Here is a 22,832-nt window from a genome sequence, read left to right as displayed (position 1 = left end):
GAGATACCAGAGTACAATGAGTATAATATGTTGGTTGAGAATGCATGAGAAAAGACATTTGCACAAAACCGCAATGCTCTAAAGTTTCAGTTTCAAGGTATATGAATGTGTTTTTTTTGTTTTTCACTGACAAGACAATCTGCAGTACAGCAAAGCACATATCAGTTAATGAGAGATCAGAGGCTTACCCTCTGTGCTGTTGGCAGAGATGCAGCGACGTTGTGTGTCATCCAGGATCATTGGAGCCATGCAGAAGCAGTTAAAAGAGCCGGGGGTGTTCACACACGCTCCATGTTCACACTGATTTTCCTCCTTACATTCATCATCATCTGAGACACATGTGCAGAATACATGCTTACACCAAATTCATTTTTAAAAAATCCAGACGTGCTGTGACTGCCTGTTCAATCTACAATGCATTACCAGCACAACAGCATACTTTATTATTGATATAAAAAGCATGGGGGACAGGGATAGCCGAATGAAGACCAGATATACTTACAACACAGCTTTATAAAAACGTGAAATGAGTCAGTGGGGCAGTGGATAAACAGACTCTTCATCTTTTTTTGGTTATCCATGAGTATCACTACTGTACAAACACTTTTCTACAGAATTATACATTGTACAATCATGACATATCTGTAGATTATGATTTTAAATAAATGCTCACTCATATATATATATATATATATATATATATATATATATATATATATATATATATATGAGTGAGCATTTATTATTATTTATATATATATATATATATATATATATATATATATATATATATATATGTACTCAACAAAAAAATGGTCCCCTTTTCAGGAGAAAAAGATATTTTAAAGATAATTTTGTAAAATCCGAATAAGCTTTAGAGATCTTTATTCGAAAGGGTTTAAACAATGTTTTTCTTGCTTGTTCAATAACGATTGAACCATAAACAATTACAGCACATGCACCTGTGGGACAGTCCTTAAGACACTAACAGTTTACAGGTGGTAGGCAAGTAAGGTCACAGTTACAATAATGTAGGACACTAAAGAGACCTTTCTACTGACTCTGAAAAACACCAGAAGAAAGATGCCTAGGGTTCCTGCTCACCTGCGTGAACATGCCATAGACCTGCTGCAGGGAGGCATGAGGACTACAGATGTGTCCAGAGCAATAAACTGTAATGTCTGCCTAAAGCAGAACTACAGGGAGACAGGAAGGACAGCTGATCGTCCTTGCAGTGGAAAATTACATGTAACTATGTGTCCCCCAGACATGATCGAGAACTTGCAAATGCCTTGGTGGAAGAGTGGAGTAACATCTCACAGCAAATCTGACGAATCTGGTGCAGTCCATGAGGATGAGATACACAGTAGTACTTAAAGCAGGTGGTGGACACAGCAGATACTGACTGTTACTTTTTATATTGACCTCCTCTTTGTTCAGGGTACTGTATATATATTCAGTGCCCTCCACTAATATAGGCACCCTTGGTAAATATGAGCAAAGAAGACTGTGAAAAATTTTCTTTATTGTTTAACCTTTTGAACTTTTGTTTAGAAAATTCACTCTCATGGATATCAAACAATTGCAAACACAAAAGAGGTTTATCCATGGAAATGTGGCATGAGAAACAAGGCTAATTCAATACATGAGCTCAAGTTTTAAGTGCCTCTAATGTGTCTATAAGGAGTCTATAAAGCAGTGGATATGGAATGAAATGCTTCTTAAAATGAAAGCACTGTTTATCATCTTAACATATTAAAACAGATCTTCTTTTTATGTTTTTTATTAATACACTTTTTTCCAACAACATTAATTAAAATGACTTACCAAGACATGCCATACGGACATTATCGTAGTAATAGCCACTGTGACAGTAGCAGTTATACGAGCCGTAGACGTTTGCGCAATAACCATTTTTACAAATTTCTGGGCCATACATCTCACATTCATCTGCATCTGTGGACAAGAGTAGTGAACTGATATTAGAAAATTATATGTCATTCACAACACTGTATAAAAATCTCTACAATCTCTACAATTTGATCTAAATGATCAAATATATATACACATATGATAAATAATGGGGCGTATGACCTTAAGTACACCAGGCATTTCTCCTAGTAAAAAGAGGACAACACTCCCTGTTTATATTCTGTGAGAGTCCAAATGACAGTGACTTCTCAGATGGCTGTAATAGTTACACCTTTAATAATTACAGTCATTTTAAAAGACAACCACAAATAATATGAGTCAGTAACTCTTGAGGGTCAATACCAAAGCCACACTGGTGCAGACACTTCATTGGGTGCATATTTTTGTTATTTCTCAGGTTAAACATATGGTCAAGCACAAAAAGTGTAAACAACAACAACAACAACAACAACAACAACAAACAAACAAACAAACAAATAACGAAAACAAAAATAAACAGTGAAATTTTACATACAACAAGGTAGTTTACTTTGATTGTAATTCCTATCAGTCAGCATATCCTGATCATACCCAGGCCTGGTCTTGAGTCTACTGTGTCTCAGTTTTGTCTTGGTCTTGACCATGAGTCTCAAACAAATTTTATCTTTAAATTATAAGCTTTCTTTTCCTTTAGCTTCTTCATTGCAGTCTGATCTGTGCAGCAGTGTTGTTGTCTTTGTCTATAATACAATCTGGATTTGAACAATATTTAGAGTTTTCCACTGGAACCAAAACAAATAGAACTTGATGTCCAACTGCATCAATGAGGATGCATTTGCCGCCAACAATCTAGTCCTTCTTGTATGCCCGAAATAACCTTAAAATATAATTAAAACAGGGAAGATCTTAAATCTTGAATGGCTAGAAGGACAGAGAGTTGGAATGAAGACAAATATTGTATATAGCCAGAAAATGTGCCTTGATTTCGTGAACATCTCTTGCACTCTAGTCTTTTCTACAACATTAAAAGACTTGTCTTGGTCATGCCTGAGATTGATTTTGATACTGATAACACTTAAGCATGCAAAGCACCTTTTTTCTGTAAGTTCAATATAAAGAACTGCAGATGCAAAACTACCTCTACTCAGGAGATGATTGAAGCCTTGGACTGAGGTGACGATGGGGAGAATGCCAGGACCATGAGGACACAACTCAGAAAACTCCACTGAGGATATACACATTCAAAATAGCTTCCATAAGACACATTCACATGTACAGATCAGGAATATGTAAAGGGGTTGGGGGGTCTAGCTGTCACACGCACCCAAACTCATCTTTTGATACCCTACCTTGTCCATTTTGTGGGCATGGGTGCATGTTGCAGTTATCTCCCCAGCCTGCTCCTACAGTGCAGCAGCATTCCTGCTTGGTGACATTACTGGACAGCACATTTTCACAGAAGTTGGCGTCGTGTAGGTTGTAGTAGCAATCCTTCCTCTGTTCGTCATCAGAGGCACCATGGGGAGGAGCAGGGAGGTCATGTCCTGCAGAGTCTGATATGATTCCCACATTGAAAACATAAAGCACACCAGTCAGAAGGCCAGAGGACAGAGGGACACTTTGCAAACAGACTGTATACTCTTATTCCATGTATTAAACTTGGGTTTCAACTAAAATGCCTGAAATATAAAAATGAAGTTGCTCTCTAGATTTGATGAGCTCAACTGTGTCACAGGAAACTGGAATCATTGCTCACTCAATGCTGTAATGTTTACTGGATATTTCCAACACAGCCTTAGTGACCTGATCACAGCTCTATGGCATCTGGCCATATTTGCACAACAGATGTAATCTAAATCTCTGATAGAGCCAATGATCTGTATCTTTTTTTTTTTAATCGATAGATTGAAATATCAAGAGATTTCAAACATTTTGAGTTTCTAAATTGCATTCTCTATCGTTATCTATTTGATAGGCCAATTCCACACCACAAGATAAAGTTACTCTAAGGCCTTTTCTAAATTTCATTTCTAGTCAGTAATCCGCTTTTGCTCAGGGCTGTTAGTTGTTGAAAAATGTCTCCACATATGAAGTGCCAAAAGCTCACACTGAAGCAGAATTAACATGACTGAAACTTGGCTTTTAGGCTGTTTTTCTGCTGCATGCACAATATGGAATATGAAATCTAGTGAAAGAACCCTGGACGCACATGCACAACTTGTTCTGCGTCTAACTGGGAGTTATAGGAATATTAAAATTACAAATTGTTTACACCTGTTGTGGAAATGGTTTGTATGCATGCATACATGTGTTTTTTTTTGTTGTTGTTTCTGTACCTGGTAAGATCATGTGGCGGGGTTTGCACTGCGTAGTAATGGGGTCGAATTCCTCATCATCAGTGGGGCAGAGGCACAGGAAGCTTCCCTCCACATTCTCACAATGAGCCTCACCACACAACTCACTACTTATTTCACATTCATCTGCATCTGTACACACACACACACACACACACACACACACACACACACACACACACACACACACAAACAGAGATTTATAGTTCAAATAGTCAAACCCCTTTATAATGGAGTCATAGATATGGGTTAATAAAATATTTTCTACTTCCATACCAATGCAACCTTGGCCCTCAGGTGTATTGACATATCCTTGGTCACAATGACAGTAATAGGAGCCATTTGTGTTCTCACAGAAGCCATGCTTGCCACAGATCATCTCATCCTCACACTCATCAATATCTAAACAGGAAAATTAGACACAAACAAGATTCAAAATCTGGGAAGTGAAAGGTTTTGCTTTTTTTGACAGAGGCCCATCGGATACTCAATATAAGCACACTAGTTACACACGATTGAACCTCTACATTGACAATAACTGATATAAATACATATATGATTCATACCCAGAATCTTATTTTCTTGTCTTGGATGGTTTTACTGTTTAATTATACTCAGATTTTCACATTCCAACACTTTCTGTAACAAAATTGATAAATACACACTCTTCTGTGTATAGCCTAATCGTCTCTGCTAAATACAGAAATAATTCTGCATAGACATACAGTGCCCTGCACTAATTTTGGCACCCTTGGTAAATATGAGCAAAGAAGGCTATGAAAATTTGTCTTTATTGTTTAACCTTTTAATATTTTGTTTAAAAAAATTCACAAAAATACTGGGGATAAAATAGATATAAAACAATTGCAAACAACAAATCCAAAAAAATATATTTGTTAAATACAGATGTGCAACAGTATTGGCACCCATATGAATTCGTATGTGAAAAAATATATATTTTAAGTATATTCCCATTGATATTTAACTTTTTTTTTTTTTTTTAGTACACCTGGGTGACTAGGAACAGAAATTGTTCAACCATGACTTCCTGTTTCACAGGGGTATAAATATGGGTATAGCCACATAGGCCAAATTCCCTTAGTCATTCATAACAATGGATAAGACCAAGGAATATTATTATTTATAATATTAGTGGAGTGCACTGTATTATATAAATATTTCAAAGATGGGTGCATGGGTAGTAAAATTGTACAACCAAAAATCACTATCATTATGTGAATTATGGTTAAACATGCTATAGGTAAACCAGTATGTCAGCAGTTTATGATGTTGCACAATTGTTAATTCGACTAATTCGAAGACTGAATAAGTAGGAGAAATCCATGAGTCATAAATTAGATGAACTGTGTTTCTCTTGTTTTGGTTTTGGATGTTCAGCGGGTGCAGCAGTTCAGTGTGAGTCTGGAAAACTTCACCCTGGAGCACAAACACTCAGGAGTCATGATCACGCAACAGAGCCAGGGGGTCACATTATGTAACTGTTATGCAACAGTGTAAATCCTTTAGCTTTTCCTGAAAACTGTTTTTACAAAAAAAACAAAAACAAAAAAAAAAAACAACATTTAAAAAATGTTTAATAAGTCATCTAAATCAGAGCTGGTCATATCAACCATTACAGGCTTGTTTTGTTAGTGTGTAGATGATGTTGAGCTGGCTTCTATGAACAACATGACGTGATTGCAGAGCAAATAGGAGCTGTACACAAGCTTCACTTCTGAGGCTGAGTGAACTCCTGTGATGAACACACCATGTGACCAACCCTGTGACTGGTCATTAAATACAAAGTGTGCCCTGCAAGACATGTTCTTCTGGTAGTCGTGGCATTTGTCATGAAATTTTAATAGTGCCACGTGCAATACTGGAGCACACTCGTACACTACGGCTAATACGAAACCGTAGAGAGAGTATGCAAGCCTGAAAGGTGGTTTTGTCTTTGTAAAACCCTCAAAGACATTATCTCCAAGGCCTTTACTTTGAAAAATCAGCCTTACGATAACACTGACCCTATTTCACCCATCACTATTTCACTCATGACAGAGGATTGGAAGATGTTTGCCTTACAACAGACCAAAAAGCACCACAAAGCTGGCAAACAGATTAAGCAGTTGTATAATGTGATTAATACAATCATACATAATAGCCATGCTGTGGTTAGCATATTCGCTTCACACTTCCGGGGTTGGGGGTTCGATTCCCGCCTCCACCCTGTGTGCGTGGAGCATGCAATCTCCCCGTGCTTCGTGGGTTTTCTCCAGGTACTCCGGTTTCCTCCCCCAGTCCAAAGAGATGCAATTGTAGCATTGGCATCTCTAAATTGTCCATTGTCTGTGAATGGGTGTGTAAATGTGTGTGCGATTGTGCCTTGCAATTGGTTGGCACCCCATCTAGTGTGCCCCCCACCTTGTGCCCCGAGACCCCTGGGATAGGCTCCAGGCTCCCCTGCAACTCTGTGTAGAATAAGCGGTACAGAAAATGGATGGATGGAATTGTTCCTGAATAATAATTTTGGTGAGTCATGACAGGACATAAGAGAGTAAGAAGATCATCTGATTATTATTATTTACTTGTGGAAAAAAGCAGGACTGGAAGAGATTCTTAAACCTCAGCCATTGCCTAATGAGAGAAAATGTTATGCATGGACACTCTGTTTAGATATTTTTGATCAGAATAAAAACTAGATCTAGGTGAAGGATTGGAGCAAACATTTCCTAAAAAGCACAGGCAGTCCGAGACAGTCACGAGAGACAGACTCCCACTAAGCAGCACTAGCCTGCGGTTGGACTGAAGGGACAGGAGCCAAACAGCTGGAAAACAATCAGACACCAAAGTGGTCAGGGAATACTCCACCATAGCCAAAACTACTCCAGGCTTAATAAGGCTGCAATAAAGAGTGAACATGATACCGTGGTTCTTGTTATTTTATCTGAATGTGCACATGCATGTTCAGATCCACTGTGAAAAACTCACTCAAACACCCAGTGATTCACACCACAGTGTCATAATAAACCCACAGTCTGTCCTAATCCTCAGCGTGGGTTGAGAGTAACTCTAGCCCATAACTGAGGAAACAAATTCTCTCTGTAATACATTTCCTTTTGTGTTAAAGGCTTAAGTGGGCTTTTGAACAGCACTGGTAGTGGTCCGACCAGCTGTGAAACCCCAGGAGAAGGTAACACTAGAGTTCACTTGCTACATCATATTTATTTTAGCCACTTTTTTCCTTTCAGAGATGACAAAACCAGGACTTCCCCTCCTTGAGAATAGAGTCAAACTATCAGATATGATATCAGGACTGAAATAAGTGCCAAAATAACTGGTTACTCACAGACTTGAGGAACCCATATAGCAAGAGAACAAGGAATCATTCAGTGCAAGCAAGATTTTGTGTAATGACGCCATGAAATTTGGTGACTGAGAAGTTTAGAAGGTTGTTTTTCCATTACCAAATTTATTAAGGAGGCAATGAAACAGGGCTGATCTGATAGGTGTGTGCACTCCCACTGCACAGAGGAGCTCACGTGATGAACGTATAAACTGTTCTTTTACATGATGTAAGACGGCTTCCTTCTTAGAGTCTCCTAAGAATTAGACATGGCTTTATAAGACAAAATGTGGTTTGGAGATACAATAAAATGAATCTTTTATTTTACTGATTACTACACATAAATACACACTGATGTCTTCAGAGCTCTGAACTATTGTCAAACACAGCCAAAGATAATCTCCATCTCCAACATCTCCACTCTTCCAAATTTTTAAAGAAACAATCAAATTATGCAGCCTGGTCATTATACATAGGTGATGATTTTTTTGTGAGTGGAGGAAAAAGTTCAGTGAGTAATTAGGATGTCTGGAAGCCGCTCATCCATTGCTTTATTAGGATGATGGCAGCACCTTGCAGGCATTTCCAAGATGAAGTGGAAACAAGTGAGCTTTGTATAGAGGTCTGTGCTGGAGAGCTGGGTTTGGCCTTCACAGCTCAGAACACAAGGTGGCCTATGGGTAAATGCCTGAGCTGTTATTTAATGTGGCTTTCACAGGCTGGCCAAGGTGAGAGCTGTCTGCCAATTATGACCTCTCTGACAACCACAAATACCCAGTAGTGCTGGAGAGCAATCCAGAATCAAATACTGATGCTTAGATGGAGGTTTTAATGCTCAGACTTCGGAATATGCACTGTCAGAAATGACTAATGAGCAGTTACAAAATCCCACCAAAGAAGTGGCATGTGTCTGGGAGGAACACATCCGGAAAGGCGTGATCATTAATCAGGTTCCAGCTGTCTTGACTCCCATCATAATACAGCAAATGTACAGGCTTTGGTACAAACATTGAAGTTCTCAGTGTATTAGTTCTTTTTTTTGGTAAGGTCATAGGTCAGCTTATTCTCTGGTGCTGCCTATATGAATCAGAAAATGAGTTTTAGCCTTAATTGAAAGCAACGTGTTGGGAGAAACAAGTCAAAAGCCATGATACAGTTGGTTCAAAGTTGAGGAAATGTCTGAAAACTGCTAATATACACTGAGAGAGAATCAAACCTTTGGAGTCAAATTACATGGAAAGAAAGCCAGGGTTTTGAAACACTAGTGACACTGTTATGTGCGTATATGCAAGCACTCAGGCTGATCCTGTGCACAAAGCAAGCATCTTTAGAGTAAATGTTCAGTGCTGGGGATAGGAGCATTTCGATGAAATTTTGACTAATGTGGAATAGATGTGCAGTAATAAATGCCTTAATATTTCATAATATTAGTACGTCATAATATGAGACAAAAACTTGGCCTTCGTTAAAAGCAACACTTTAGGAGAAACCAGGCAAAAGCCACAGTACACTTGGTTCAAAGTTGAGGAAATGTCTCAAAACCACTAAGATACACTGAGAGGGAGAATCAAACCCTTGAAGTCAAATCACATGGGGAAAAAAGGCCAAGTTTTCAAAACACTTGGAAAATCTTACGTGCTTAAATTCAGGCATTCAGGCTCAACCTCACACACAGCAGAGGACATTTAGTGTAAAATGTTGAGTGATTGGGCATATGCAGTTCAATGAAGCTTGTAATTCTTTGACTAATGTGGAATAAATGCCTCAATACATTACTGATTTGTAACCTTACACAATTTCACATATTCCATAATCCATAAATCACATTAGAAAGCTACACAGCGATGTCATATGACAAGAAAACATACATGTTCATCATGTTCCCTAACTATTCTGTGAGAGATCAGTGCCACATTGTTGAAGCACTAACCATGTAACCAGCGTGGATGATGAGTAATGCTGTGAGGTTGCTGAATTTGGAGAGTCTACAGACCACATACCCCACAGCCCTAACAGAAAGAACACAAGGTTCTGGCTAAGTCCCATCCTCACACAGAGCTGTACGGAACAAGTGGACTCATATTTCACTGTGTGTGTCTACCCCTACAGTTAGTCCCGAGTGCACTATTGGACTCTAGGCGACCATCAGAAAGTCGTTTCAAATGACAAAGAGCTGCCTGTTCACAAAGATATTCATCCTGCGAGATATTTTTTCCCAACATACATCTCTTTTGTAAGAGAAGCAAGTGCACTTGATGCAGTTTGATACACTTGAGGCTTAGAATATGATTGTTTAATTCAGAGTAGTATTAGTGTCAGCATAAGGATTGATAGATGAGGTGCTGGAAACAATAATGTATGGTTTCAATTTGTTTTGAAAGATTTTGAACCGTTATAAATTGTTTGGCAAAATACTTGTATCTCAATAATGTTTAAGTACTAATCATGATCAGGATGTACTTGTTTGCCAAGCTATTTTAATATTCAAGTTTCTCTTAACATGATTACCAAAATCCCACTATTTACTACCCTATCCATTTTCCTCCACAAATTAGATGCTAATTTCTCTTTTGCACTTATATAGCACTTTTTTAACCTCGTGTCTTATTCACCCTTTCACACACACATGGTTGCAGAGCAAGGCGCTAACTTGCCATCGGGCAACTTGGGACAACTTGGGGTTCAGTGTCTTGCCCAAGGACACTTCGGCATGTGGAGTCATGTGGGACGGGAATCGAACTGCCAACCCTATGATTAGTGGACAACCCGCTACCACCTGAGCCACAGCCACCCAACCTAATTTCAAACTTTTAGCTAGCTCTCCCATGTCACATGGCAGCTAGATGTCAGCAGCTTCATCTTTTCAAACTACTGCACTGTGATAGGATAATAAGTTATGAAAATTAAATAATATATGATAAGGTAAGATATGAAGAGAGTACTAACTGCCTTATGCTATATACATGTTTTAACTCTAGTGTTTGTCATTTTGACTGACAAGAAAGAGAATAATACTATCCCAGAAAGCTGAGCCAGTGATGCTATTTGGAACATTGGGCATAGACGGTTGTGGCATGGTTGAGATTCCAATTCACAATGTCTTGACAATTGGGTGAAATCAGGAGCCAAAAGTAAATAAGTTAATCATAAATAGGAATGCTACCTTAAAGTATAAAACTTCTTTACAGCTGTAATAACAGATTAACTCTATGAAACAAGAATCATATAATTACATAATTTAGACCTATTTTACAATCTAAATGATTGAATTAGGTTTGAAATTATGTAGTAATGGACGGAAAACGGAATAAAAAATAAATAAATTACAGCCACATCTGCCAGTAATGCCACTGAAACAATTGCCAATTTACTGCATTGACGGAACATTCAAGGAAAGCTGGGAAAATTCCTAAACTCAACTAGTATAAAATTAATAATGATGTCCACATGCATGATTAAACAAGGATTGAAGGATAATTGCTGCATTACTACATAACATAGAAGGGACTTATTAGTGACGCCAACTATGGAACACATTACATACCGATTCTTTCTCCAAGAGTCAATAATGAGAACAAATGAGAACATTTTAATTAAGGACTGTTTGCGTGCCGCTTGTATAATATATGCAGACCAAACAAGTATAAAAATACCATACTAAACATATATGTCTAGCAGATTTATAGCATTTATAGTATCCGCAGACTGATTATGCATCTTGTATATAGCTGAGGTCCAATATTGTGTCACCAACAGTTCATGGAAATACACTTGTCTAGCAGAGATTACACAAAGATACATTTACACTCTGAGGAATAGTGTTATTAGTCTAGTAAAAAAAATAAATAAAACCTCCTGGGACACCTGACTTGGGATGGAAGAATGTTTCAGAGTATATATATGCACAGATGCATACATGCACATGTATTGGCAGGCACAGATAGGCACATACATAACTATCCTTTAAATCCCATGCTGATGATCACTGCCTGCATGCAGACGGACACACACGCTGATGGGGAAAAAAGGGATTAGCCTGATTTATAGCATAATTTGAGGCTAATATTTTCAGTGGCTACATGCCAGAAGGGTGTGTATACCTCTGTGTAGGTTAAATGCCATTGCACAAGACTGAGAATATTTGATGCAGCTTGCTATGTGTCAGTAATGGGTTGGGAGCATTTTGGCATGCATAAATAGAAGGCAAGAGCTTCTTTGATGTGGAAGCCATCATACTAAATGCAAAGAGTTCTGCTTTGTGTATTAGCATAAATGTCTACATTTACATTTTATGTCATGGGTATTCAATTAAGGTGAAGGTCCAGGTCCATAAAATTCCTTGCTTACAATGATTAAGATAAGAAACAATAAGAGACATCAGTTTGAAGGGTTTTTTTTTTCTTTTGCGCTGGAGCTTCAGGTTAATTGGTGACAACCACTTTTGACTAGTGCCACAGATGAGACACCTGTTTTTAACTTGAAGCAGACAATAAATCAGTCCATACAGGGTTTTACGGAGTTGTGTTTTTTTGTTTTTTTTTTATTGTTGTGGCAAAAAAATTCTTGATTTTGCTGCAGGTTTTTTCAAAATTTGCCATGCAATTCGCTGAGGTTTTTATTTTCTGCTTTTTTGTGGCGAATTGGTGAAATTTCAATTGCACAAAAAAAAAATCCTCTTAAACATAAATAACATATAATTGCTGATCTGATTTGAATGCTCTGTTTGATTTACTGGGTTTAACCAGTTGATGAACCTTGTTTTATATCGATATGATTATTATTCTTGCTGCATATTGGTCTCTCACACCTTGAACGTTATACTATTCATATACAGGTGCTAGGTGTACTAGGTAAGGCACTCCATATACACTTTCTAAGTGGCTTAGATATTTGTTCACTCATCAAACAGCATTCTCTTCATTCTCATCCATCATCATCCTCTAGACAATTTCTCGTCCTTCCCTCTACTTTTCTAACCATGTCATTGCTTATCTCTATTATGCAGTGATTTCAGAAATGAAAAAGACTATTGTGAAGTTTGTTGGTCCATTTCAGCATCGTACTTATGTTTGGCGTGTCTCCACGGTACGGTTGTTTCAGTAAGTAGGGTGCGGTCTACATACAAACTCGGCAGCATTCAGTGAGCGTTCTGGCCTTAACTTCACCCCAATCTCTCTGCAAGCACTCATTACTTTGGCTTGCACCATGCACACTCAACTGGATCTGTTGTACTCAACACGTTTGTTGCATGAAACGGGGTCAGGTGGAGCAAATGGTAATTCCATTGCATACTTTTGCAGTGTTACAACCTGGTCATGAAGGCACTGAGTGCATTTAACATGCTTTTTGTCATGCCTGTATTGTCCACGTTAAGCATGTCATGTGATGTAACTGAACATTTAATCTAATACAGCTAAATGTCAAATGCACTTTCCAGAAAGTAGAATGAAAGGGGCCAGAAAGTAAAAAAACCAAAACCCTTAACAATAACTTCACCATTGCAAATTCATAAGGCCTGTAGAAGTTTAATGAGCAATGTGTGTGTGCGTGTGTCTTGATAGCTAACTCCATCCTGGCCTTAATTATAACGTGGTTGACAGATACAGTAGAAGGAGCCCTCCACAATTAGACAATCTCCCATTCCACAGATATCAACAGACAAATACTTGCTCACATTTGTTTGACAAAACCACCAAACACTTTGTACCACTATAACCAATAGGAGAACCAAGGAATCATTGATGCATCGTGAATCCAATGCAAACTGATCTATGTTCATGCAAACAGAGACACACTAAAACCCATTAACTCACAGACACACAAAATCACATATGGTTGAACTGAAATGGTGTATGTATTGTTGATGGAGCACCTTTGCAGACAGAGTTTAGTAGCTCAAAGCCTGGAGTGCAGCCACAGTGGTAGGAGCCAGCTGTGTTTGTACACTGTCCATTCAGACAGGCCGCCAAATCCTCACATTCATCGATATCTGCAAGATATCACATGACGAATGGACTTAATTTATCACACAGCCAACTTGAGAATTATCGGCACCCTTCAAAAATACAAGTGCAAATTATAATACAAACACATTTTCATTCTTAAAAAGTTCTGTTTCTTTTAAATGATTCTCTGTTGCCTTTGACCATCTGTATTAACCTATGGAACAAATATAGGGCTGCACGCATATACAATCCAGTCATCACTCCTGAAGAAGCCCTTCCTGCGAATATCACTTAAAATTCAAAGCGTGTATTTACATTTATTCATTTGGCTTATACATTCATTTGGATACTTTTAGCAATGAAGACAGAATACAGCTGAACAGTTTAGAGTTAAGGACCTTGCTAAAGGACCCTAGAATGAGAAATTAGGCAGTGCCAGGATTTGAACCCTTAACCTTCTTATCAGTAGTTCAGACCCTTATCTGCTGCAAAGAAAATGTTTCATCATGGCATGTTTGGCCTTCAAGGAAAATCCCCCACACTTACTGTAATACATGATGCTGAATCTCTGACGCTTTGCAGCTAGTAGTCCAGGAAGGTGTGAAGTGATTTTAAACAATATAATGCCCAAATGCATATCCAAATCAACACCAAAGATCCCTCTATAAGGATCTCATACCATATCAGACATTACAGGAAGAGTGTCAGTGCTGTTATTCTCTTTAAGACTTATTTTCCCTCATTTTTTATAAATGCCGTATAATTTTCATGAATTCTGGAGCTGATTCTATAACAGCAGAGCTCTCGAGAATAAACTGGAAATGTGCAGTGGTGTGAGGTTAAAATATCACTGAAACAGTATGCCTGACAAAGTTTTGGGCTCAATTATGCAATTAAGACATGTCTTAAAAGCTTATTTTAAGTCCAGGGAAATTGGCTTTGACTATATGTTTAGGAATTAAACATTCTACTCTAAAAGATCTCTGGTGGTTTTTAATATGAACACACATACACACACTACCTTCACATGTGCGCTGGTCTGAGGAGACCTTGTAGCCGGATTCACAGGCCATGCAGGAATACGAACCCTCAGAGTTTGTACAAGCAGCCAGGGGGCAAATGTTAGGAGAATGGCATTCATCAATATCTGAAACATAAAGCCAACAAAACTATTAGAGAGGAGGAGAGAAAAAAAAAAGTCCTCAAATTGGTGATAAACTCAAAAATGAAACTTTGGTGGTCCTCATTCTCTGCTTTCTGCTGGATTCACTTCAAGGATTCAAGGATTTATTTAGATACCATCAATACCTCTTCGCTTTCCAATCAAAACACAAGCTGTTTCCAAGCCATTCACTTTCAGACCAGGCCTGCTGATGTGCCGATAACCCAACAGAACAGACTGCATACCACAGCGAATTAGCTCAAGTCTTTTAGTCTGCACATAGAGCTCCAGCATTATTAAACTGCACTGACAGAGCAGCTGATGAGGAGGAGGCGAGAGATAAGGTATGTAGGGCGGAGAGCTCAATCCAAAATGGCAAGCTATTACAGGCACTTTATAATGGCTCTATCAACAAACGCTTGGAAGACTGGTGCTATATTAGAGCTGGAAATTCTTTTCCCTGGCACTGATCATACGATTCAGTCACTCACATATTCACATACACACACAAACACACGTCTATTCTTCTGAGGACCTTCCACTGATATAATTATTAATGCAGTTAATTAATGCTATGCCTAAAACTATACCTAACCCTAACCGTAACCTCGGTAACCAAAAGACAACCTTTTAGAGCTGGAGTTTTCATGTGAACCAACCAAATAACTCGACGTCAAAAAACTGTCCGATTTTCCGAACCTTGTCAGGGCATTTGGTCCCCATAAACAATTAAAAACATTCCCTGTCTGTCTGTATTCCATCCGCCTTTCTTCCTCTACTTGCAACACTGTGTCTTGTCTATGAACACAGGTTGTGCATTGGTTTGAAGAGCCAGATGTGTTAATCTACAGACATGACAGATGGATTTATTGATATAAATGTGCAAGCTACTCAACCATGCTGAATGGTATGATTAATCAAACTATGATGGATATCTGCAGCCAATCTGCCTAACCATCTAATGGTTTATAGTAAGAAAATAAGCATGCAGTATCTGGCCTGGCAAATCAGTCCATGTTCATAGAGTTGCATAATGTAGCTTAAATAATTATATTCGTAACATAACACACACAATTTATAATCATTATAAAATGACTATTATATGATGAAGATTATTCGTTGTGTGCAACTGTGTAAACAGAGATTGAATTTAATGGAAGATTGTTCTAAATCTTTCGGCAAAAGGCAACCAAAGCCAAAAGTGTTTACGGAAAAAAACAAAACACTTTCAGCTGAAAGGCACATTTCAGTACACATCTGGATAGATGCTATTCTGCAATTTAATATGTAGTCAAAGACTAATTCTACAGAATAATTCAAAGATATTCTGAAGTTAGTGTGTATGTATGTTATCTGGTATATTAAATACAGTACACTTAGGGGGGAAAAAAGGGCACTACCTTTACCTTTCCATGTTTTTGGGCCTTTCAAATGTACCTTTTGTATATTTAGTGTATATCTTTTACCTGGAAAGGTGCATGTAGTGTACCCTTAAAGATTTCCCCTAAAATCTAATTACAGTTTTTTTTAATATACTTTAAATTATTTTTAAGGCTTCACTATATCCATGTTTCCAAATGAAAGATACACATTGAGGGTACAAAAGAGGTACCTTTGAGGGTACCACCCCAGCAGCAGGGAAAAGTACAGTTTTAATACTATTTTTTTCCTGAGACTGTATTTTTTCTGAGAGCGATTTTCAGGATCACATTGTTTTTAGTTCAGCTGTAATCTCATTTGAGCTGGATATATGGTTTCTCAGTCAGAATTCGCCATCGTTTTCATTTTCTATTAACTTTTTTGGTACATAAATCCCCTGGACCCTGCCAAACAGAACAGCATCCAAAAACTGAACAGTGATGTGATTCCTGAATATAGCACAGCTCTGACAAATGCTGTATTGTCCACACTTAGGTCCAGCAATAAAGCATGATAAAAAAAAGCTTCAATGAGTTCATGTGTTAAACTCACATTTAGCTGTCATAAATCTGCCTTTTGGTGGTTTATTTGGGTGTCGGCATATTCTTGGTCGAGCACAGACTACCCATGCTTTTATTATATATAAAGATAGTATAGTACAGTAATGTATGATTTGTCAAGAACATATTGATGCTTATTGACGCTGCACAGTTCTGGGTTTACTTCCTGGTTGGTTTCCCAGCAGCCTGTGCAGCAGGGGGTAAATGTTTATGTGTATGTTATGCAGAAAGAACAATTGCCTCTAAGCTGTGATTCTTCACTGGAGTGGTCATCATAATATACCAGTTTAGCTGAAATACTCTATACCACAAGGCAATGATAGGATTTTGAGTGGACAGGTGTTTGGTGAGAGGCCATTGGGATAAAACCTCCTCCAGATGTACTTATTTGGTTATGATAAAATGCTTAAATGTGAGTGTAACTCCAAACGCAGTCTTTTTTTAAAAAATCCTTTTCCCTCTTTTTCCTTTTTCACATGTGCATATTCCCTGAGGACATGCAGTTGGAGATGTATGCTCATTGCTAAAGGTTATTAATAAGAAAGCTGAGAACACAAGAGTATGCATAATAATTCATCAAGGCAACCTTAATTAAAAACAACTTTGAAAGCTTGTCAAAAATGCCCATCATATTTGACAGTCTTTCAATGTAATACTCAATTTAATTCAACTGAATAGGCAACATAATCATCAAAACTACAGCAGCAACAACGCAAACAATGTTCAGAAAGATGTACGGTAAGAGCAAGACAATATAAATATTATATAAAATAAAGCAGAATGGAGTACATACAGTATACTCTCAAATCAAAAACATGAAAGTCATTTAGGTGAACACATAAATGTTAGATGTAGAATCCTATCATATGTTTTTTCTCTATAAAACAGGATTCCAGCTTGAAAAACTATACAATTTTTTTGAATACTGCATACATATCATGCAATATTCAATAATGAATACTGCATATCATGCATAGTAAAATATATCACACACCTTCACACAGCTCTCCATCTGATGAGACAGTGAAACCAGTGGGGCATGTTATGCAGGAGTATGAACCCTCCGAGTTCAGACAGATGCCATTCGGGCACGGAGACAAGGAGCGACACTCATCTATATCTGTGAGAAATAATAATATAGTTGGCACTTGTTATTTTTAATCCAAAAAGTAAAGGTGCTTAACATACAAAAGATTAAAACAACAAAAGTAATGAATTCCTACAAAACACAGATATAAGTAAGAGATAATCCATGGCTAGGTGTGCATTACACGATTTTAATGCACGACCCGGAGGCAAGGAACCACAGAGGAGCATTAAAATCATGTAAAGCATGTGTGTGTGTGAATTACCTGAATCTGGGCCACATCTCTACTAATAAAGAAGCTGAGTTTAACTACTCTATGCAACTGTAACTATATGTTACTATGGTTACGGTTGTTTGTAGGCAGCACATTAATTTAGAACAGTGTTTAAACTGACTGGAACTACCTGTGATTTACAGGATTTTAACACACACCTGGCAGCCAATCAGAATTGAGTATTTAGACAAAGCATGGTATAAAATATATCGTGTCATCACATCACTTCACATCACAATATGGCCATGCAGAGAACCTTAAAGGAGCAAGTGCTAAAAGTAAAAAAGAGCCATATGGAACACAATTTTTAATCACCAACTATAGCATAAACTGCTGAACGACAGCAATATAATATAACACACTACACCATATTATATGATTAGACTGGTATATATCAGATTATATAATAAACATGTGATATCTTTAATAATGGAAGATAATATTATCCACAACACAAGACATGCACATTTTAAGCTAGAAAAGGCCTAACACAACCTAGCTATTCTTGCTACAAAAGGCTGATAACATACTACAAAACAGTGACATGAAACTCCTTCTATTGCTAAACATATACAATGTATGCATCCAACCTAGCAAACAGGTGAAAATTCAATTAGACTGCTTAGAATAGATTAGACAGCTGCTCTGCTGTCAGTGAAGTGAAGTGAAGTGTAACACTATAAATACAATGTGATCACATGCAATGCAATCGAGAATCACCAGCTCCACTTTGCTCATCCGAGTACATATGTAGGTTTAAATGTTAAGTGACTAGAGCGTGACTCACCCGCACACCTCTGTCTGTCGTCAGAGAGAGTGTATCCAACTTCACACTGGGTACAGGTGAAGGAGCCCAGCGTGTTAACACACACACCTCGCATACACAGGCTGGGCTCGGCGCATTCATCAACATCTGTGAGGCACACGTTGCTTTTCATTCACCGTATTGTAGTGTTAGATCTGGTACTTACAAGTATTCTGACTTAAAGCCAATGGTCACTAATTCAGAATAAACCTGTTGCCTGCAACAATCAATATCTCTTGGTTCAGCCAGTTTGAGTAAAAAACAGACTATTAATGCAGTGTAAGGTCCATACCCACACAAGCCTTGCCATTATGGCTGCTTTGGTAACCCGTGTTACAGCTGCACCTGTGTGAGCCCGGCACATTAACACATGTGCCGTGAGGGCAGACATCTGGGAGCAGACACTCGTCCACATCTGGAACAGAGGCAGTATGGTTGATGAACCTGAACACTAACCGTGTGTAAGTATGCATGCCAATATGTGTTTGATATATTGTATGTACCTTGGCAGCTTTTATTGCCAGGAGTTGTTTGGTATCCATGGTTGCATGTACAAGTGAAGGAGCCCTCTGTGTTCACACACTGACCATTAGTACATACAGCTGCCATCTGACACTCATTAATGTCTGAGAAAATAAGCACAAAAATTAATTAGTTAGAGACAAAATATACATGTTTATAGAGGAAATGGAAAACGGTGCAAAGGTAATATATACATATACATATATACATATATATGTGTATATATGTGTATATATGTGTGTGTATATATATATATATATATATATATAACATTTAAAAATAAGATTCTAATAAACTCTTTAATCACTTATGTCACAGGAAGAAATGCTTTCTGTAAAAGAAACAACTCATCAGTTCACATCAGTTTTATAATAATGCATTTGTTCTATTACATTATTGCTTCTATAGTAATTACTGCTTCTATAGTAATACAGAGAGACTTGTGTGGTGAACACTCCACATAAACAGATTTTATAAAAGTCTAGTTGTTGATATAGTGAAGTTTTCTATGCGGAGACATTTATTTAACATTTTGGAAGGATCAGCTGTAACTAAGTTTTCAGACACAGGTAAGTCTTCATGACAAATTACACTTCTGGTTTTCTCGACAAGCTGCCTTTTTGAGCACACACAAAAAAAAACAGAGGCTGGTGAGGTAATGAATGTTTTTAGCTGTTTTAGAATGTTTTTAAATGGAAAAAAGTATGTTGTTTCGATCCATTTTCTGTACCGTTTTTCCTACACAGGGTTGCAGGGAGCCTGGAGCCTATCCCAGGGTACTCGGGGCACAAGGCAGGGGACACCCTGGATGGATGGATGGTGCCAACCCATCACAGTGCACAATCGCACTCTACAGACAGTTTAGAGATGCCAAGCAGCCTACAACAGGGGCACACCCTGTTGTGTTTTATTCCTTACATGTTCACTGCTGGTCAAGTCCACCTCCTGTGTATTGTATTTGTTTATTTGTCCAACATCCCTCATCCCTCATCTTTCCAGACAGCTGATGGTTTCAAGCAGGATGGGAGAGAGAGCAGACACAGAGGACCTCTGAGGTGAAAAGACACAAGCAGGGCTTTGTGTTCACTGCCACTGCATCTGCCAGATTTCTGTCAGCGTCCCCTGCAGCTTTGTTTCTGCAATCTCCAGGTATTTCTCTGAATCTTCACCGATAAGGGTTTGAAAGAAAGCTGTGCTGTTTTCCCTATCACACCAGCAAATAGTCTTATCCACTATCCCGCCAACTGGCCACTAACTTCTGCGCTACAGGCAATTGACTGAGGAAATGGTTGGAGAAAGGGACATTATTTACATACTCTCTGTATGCAGTTTTTAATTTTTTATTTTTTTTATTAAAAAAACCCTTATTTTGGTACCATAAAGGGCCAATCAGGCCCAGGAGCTGAGGTGAACCCTGTACAACCTGCTTCTAACTCAACCCTGAATTCTCTAATAAGCCATTTACCGAATACACCAGTGACTGTTTGAACCCACATCCTTCATCCTTCAAGGAAAAACCCTGATTGCAGACATAATACGAGCTTGGAAATACGAGCTTGTTTTAGCAAAAGGCATCACTGAAGTCCATTTTAATAATAATAATAAAAAAAAAATGTGCATGGCTACAAAACTTTAAATAACCAAAGGAAACTAATTCGACAAAAAGTCGAATAAGAGTGATACAATTATAGGCCATAGTTTATACTGTGGCATCTATGAGCTGTTGTCATGGCAACCAATAAAAAAAAATTACTTTGTGTTGCAACAGACCATGCTTGTATGTAGTGTGAGACCATATGGAAGTTAGGTAAGGAATTAGGGTGTCTTCATATCACAGGACCACAGTAATCAAATTTAATGAAGTGATGCATCCTGTGAAATATCCACTGCCAAATGTTTGCTGAATGTGCATGATGAAGGTTCATAGAGATTGATGTATGTATTTATTTTGGAAAAAGCACTGAATCTTTGCCCTGCTCCTGAAGTCCAGTGCAGTTCTCTATGTAGTGATGAGATCATATAGTGTGTGTTAAGGACTCTGGGAGAACAGGTCTACTACAGTTATCAATAAGCACTGATGTTAGGGCCTCACTCTTAAGTAAACCAAAAGTCTCCATACATAGAGGAAATGAAGACTTTTTAGCAAAATATCTTCCAAAATTGTTCATACTTAGTTTATATATTATATATTTTTTCAGATAGCCTTTAAGAAAGCCTTTGACAAAAGAAGAACATGCTGAAATCATTCTCATGGCTTCGAACACAGGCTTCTAACACAATGGTAGCTCAGTGGTTAAGAAGGTTGTGAGTTCAAACCCCAGCACTGCCAAGCTGCCACTGTAGGGACCTTGAGCAAGCACCTTAACCCTCAACTGCTCAGATGTATGAATGAGATAAATGTAAGTTGCTCTGGATAAGGGTGTCGTCCAAATACCATAAACGTAAATGTAATGGATCGGGAAGCTGTCGCAAGGTAACGATGGATTTTAACAGGAAACATGGCAAGCACATCACACACGACACTGTTCCCAAACTTATTAATAAATTCAAAACACTGGAAATGTTGCAGACCAACCGAGGAATGGATGTGCACGAACATGGTGCTGGCAAACATAGTCCTGTATGTATGGAAACTTTTGGGACTCCCTGTAGACTGTAGCATCAATGAGATCTCTCAGATGTGTTCTGTTTACTTAGAACCCAATGAGTAACAGGTTCATTAACAATGCTCCATCTCTTTTATTTAAACTGATTATTAACAGTGGAACTGATTATTCTGTATATCATACAACTTAAAGACCTGCCTACAAAATCATTTAGCATTTTTTGGTCATACGGACATATGCATACAAGAGAGAAAAAAAGAAGCTGGTAGAGAAATGGTTGTTTTCAACTTACTAACTAACTTGTCTAATTAATATTCCCAATATTACTGTAAATGTATGACCTGTCATTCTTAATAGGAATAAATCACTTTGTGATGTGCAGTTATAAGAAAATAATCAAATTTAGGATGGTAACACATTGCCTGTCATTGATTATAAGAGTCCACCCGGTTGCGTTTTATTCCTCCTTGATTACTCTGATTAATAACCTGGTACTTTGAGTTGTTATTAAGCATCAAACAGCAATATGCATAAGAATAGGCTTTAAATGTCTGCATGAAATAATATATAGTATAAGTATTATATAGTGTGAAATATGAGGTATAAAGAATAAATGGAAATTTTAATGCTAGTTGTGAATGCAAATTCAAGTGTGGTTCATTCTCAGAAAATAAAATCTCAGATAAATTTACTAAACCCAAACATTGCCTGTGACTGTGATAAGACCATCAAGGGTACGCCTTCTGAGCCTTTAATATGTAGAGTGGTGCTTGAAAGTTTGTGAACTCTTTATATTTTTCTATATACCTCCATATATATGACCTAAAACATCATCTGAGTTTCA

The 22,832-nt window shown here is 37.9% G+C and overlaps 1 protein-coding gene across 2 annotated transcripts in view; it reads right to left on the bottom strand.

Moving 5' to 3' along the window:
• The window catches only part of LOC124626008 (latent-transforming growth factor beta-binding protein 2), a 123,346-nt gene that overhangs the window by 4,979 nt on the left and 95,535 nt on the right, over nucleotides 1–22,832 (bottom strand). Inside the window, exons 20-31 of one of the 2 annotated variants that reach the window (XM_047157434.2) lie at nucleotides 19,364–19,486; nucleotides 19,153–19,275; nucleotides 18,843–18,968; nucleotides 17,689–17,814; nucleotides 14,575–14,700; nucleotides 13,481–13,597; nucleotides 4,542–4,667; nucleotides 4,248–4,397; nucleotides 3,261–3,464; nucleotides 3,050–3,136; nucleotides 1,828–1,956; nucleotides 189–329 (exon numbers count right to left, since the gene is read on the bottom strand). In XM_047157434.2, coding sequence (XP_047013390.2) covers nucleotides 189–329; nucleotides 1,828–1,956; nucleotides 3,050–3,136; nucleotides 3,261–3,464; nucleotides 4,248–4,397; nucleotides 4,542–4,667; nucleotides 13,481–13,597; nucleotides 14,575–14,700; nucleotides 17,689–17,814; nucleotides 18,843–18,968; nucleotides 19,153–19,275; nucleotides 19,364–19,486 — 1,578 coding nt within the window. The remainder of the gene's footprint in view (nucleotides 1–188; nucleotides 330–1,827; nucleotides 1,957–3,049; nucleotides 3,137–3,260; nucleotides 3,465–4,247; nucleotides 4,398–4,541; nucleotides 4,668–13,480; nucleotides 13,598–14,574; nucleotides 14,701–17,688; nucleotides 17,815–18,842; nucleotides 18,969–19,152; nucleotides 19,276–19,363; nucleotides 19,487–22,832) is intronic. The other variant, XM_017476525.3, reaches the window with a different exon arrangement.

Source organism: Ictalurus punctatus, chromosome 9 (assembly GCF_001660625.3).
Source record: "Ictalurus punctatus breed USDA103 chromosome 9, Coco_2.0, whole genome shotgun sequence".
NCBI classification, from domain to species: Eukaryota; Metazoa; Chordata; class Actinopteri; order Siluriformes; family Ictaluridae; genus Ictalurus; species Ictalurus punctatus.
Note: the sequence above shows the minus strand (reverse complement) of the source record. Positions and strands in the feature narration are given on the sequence as shown.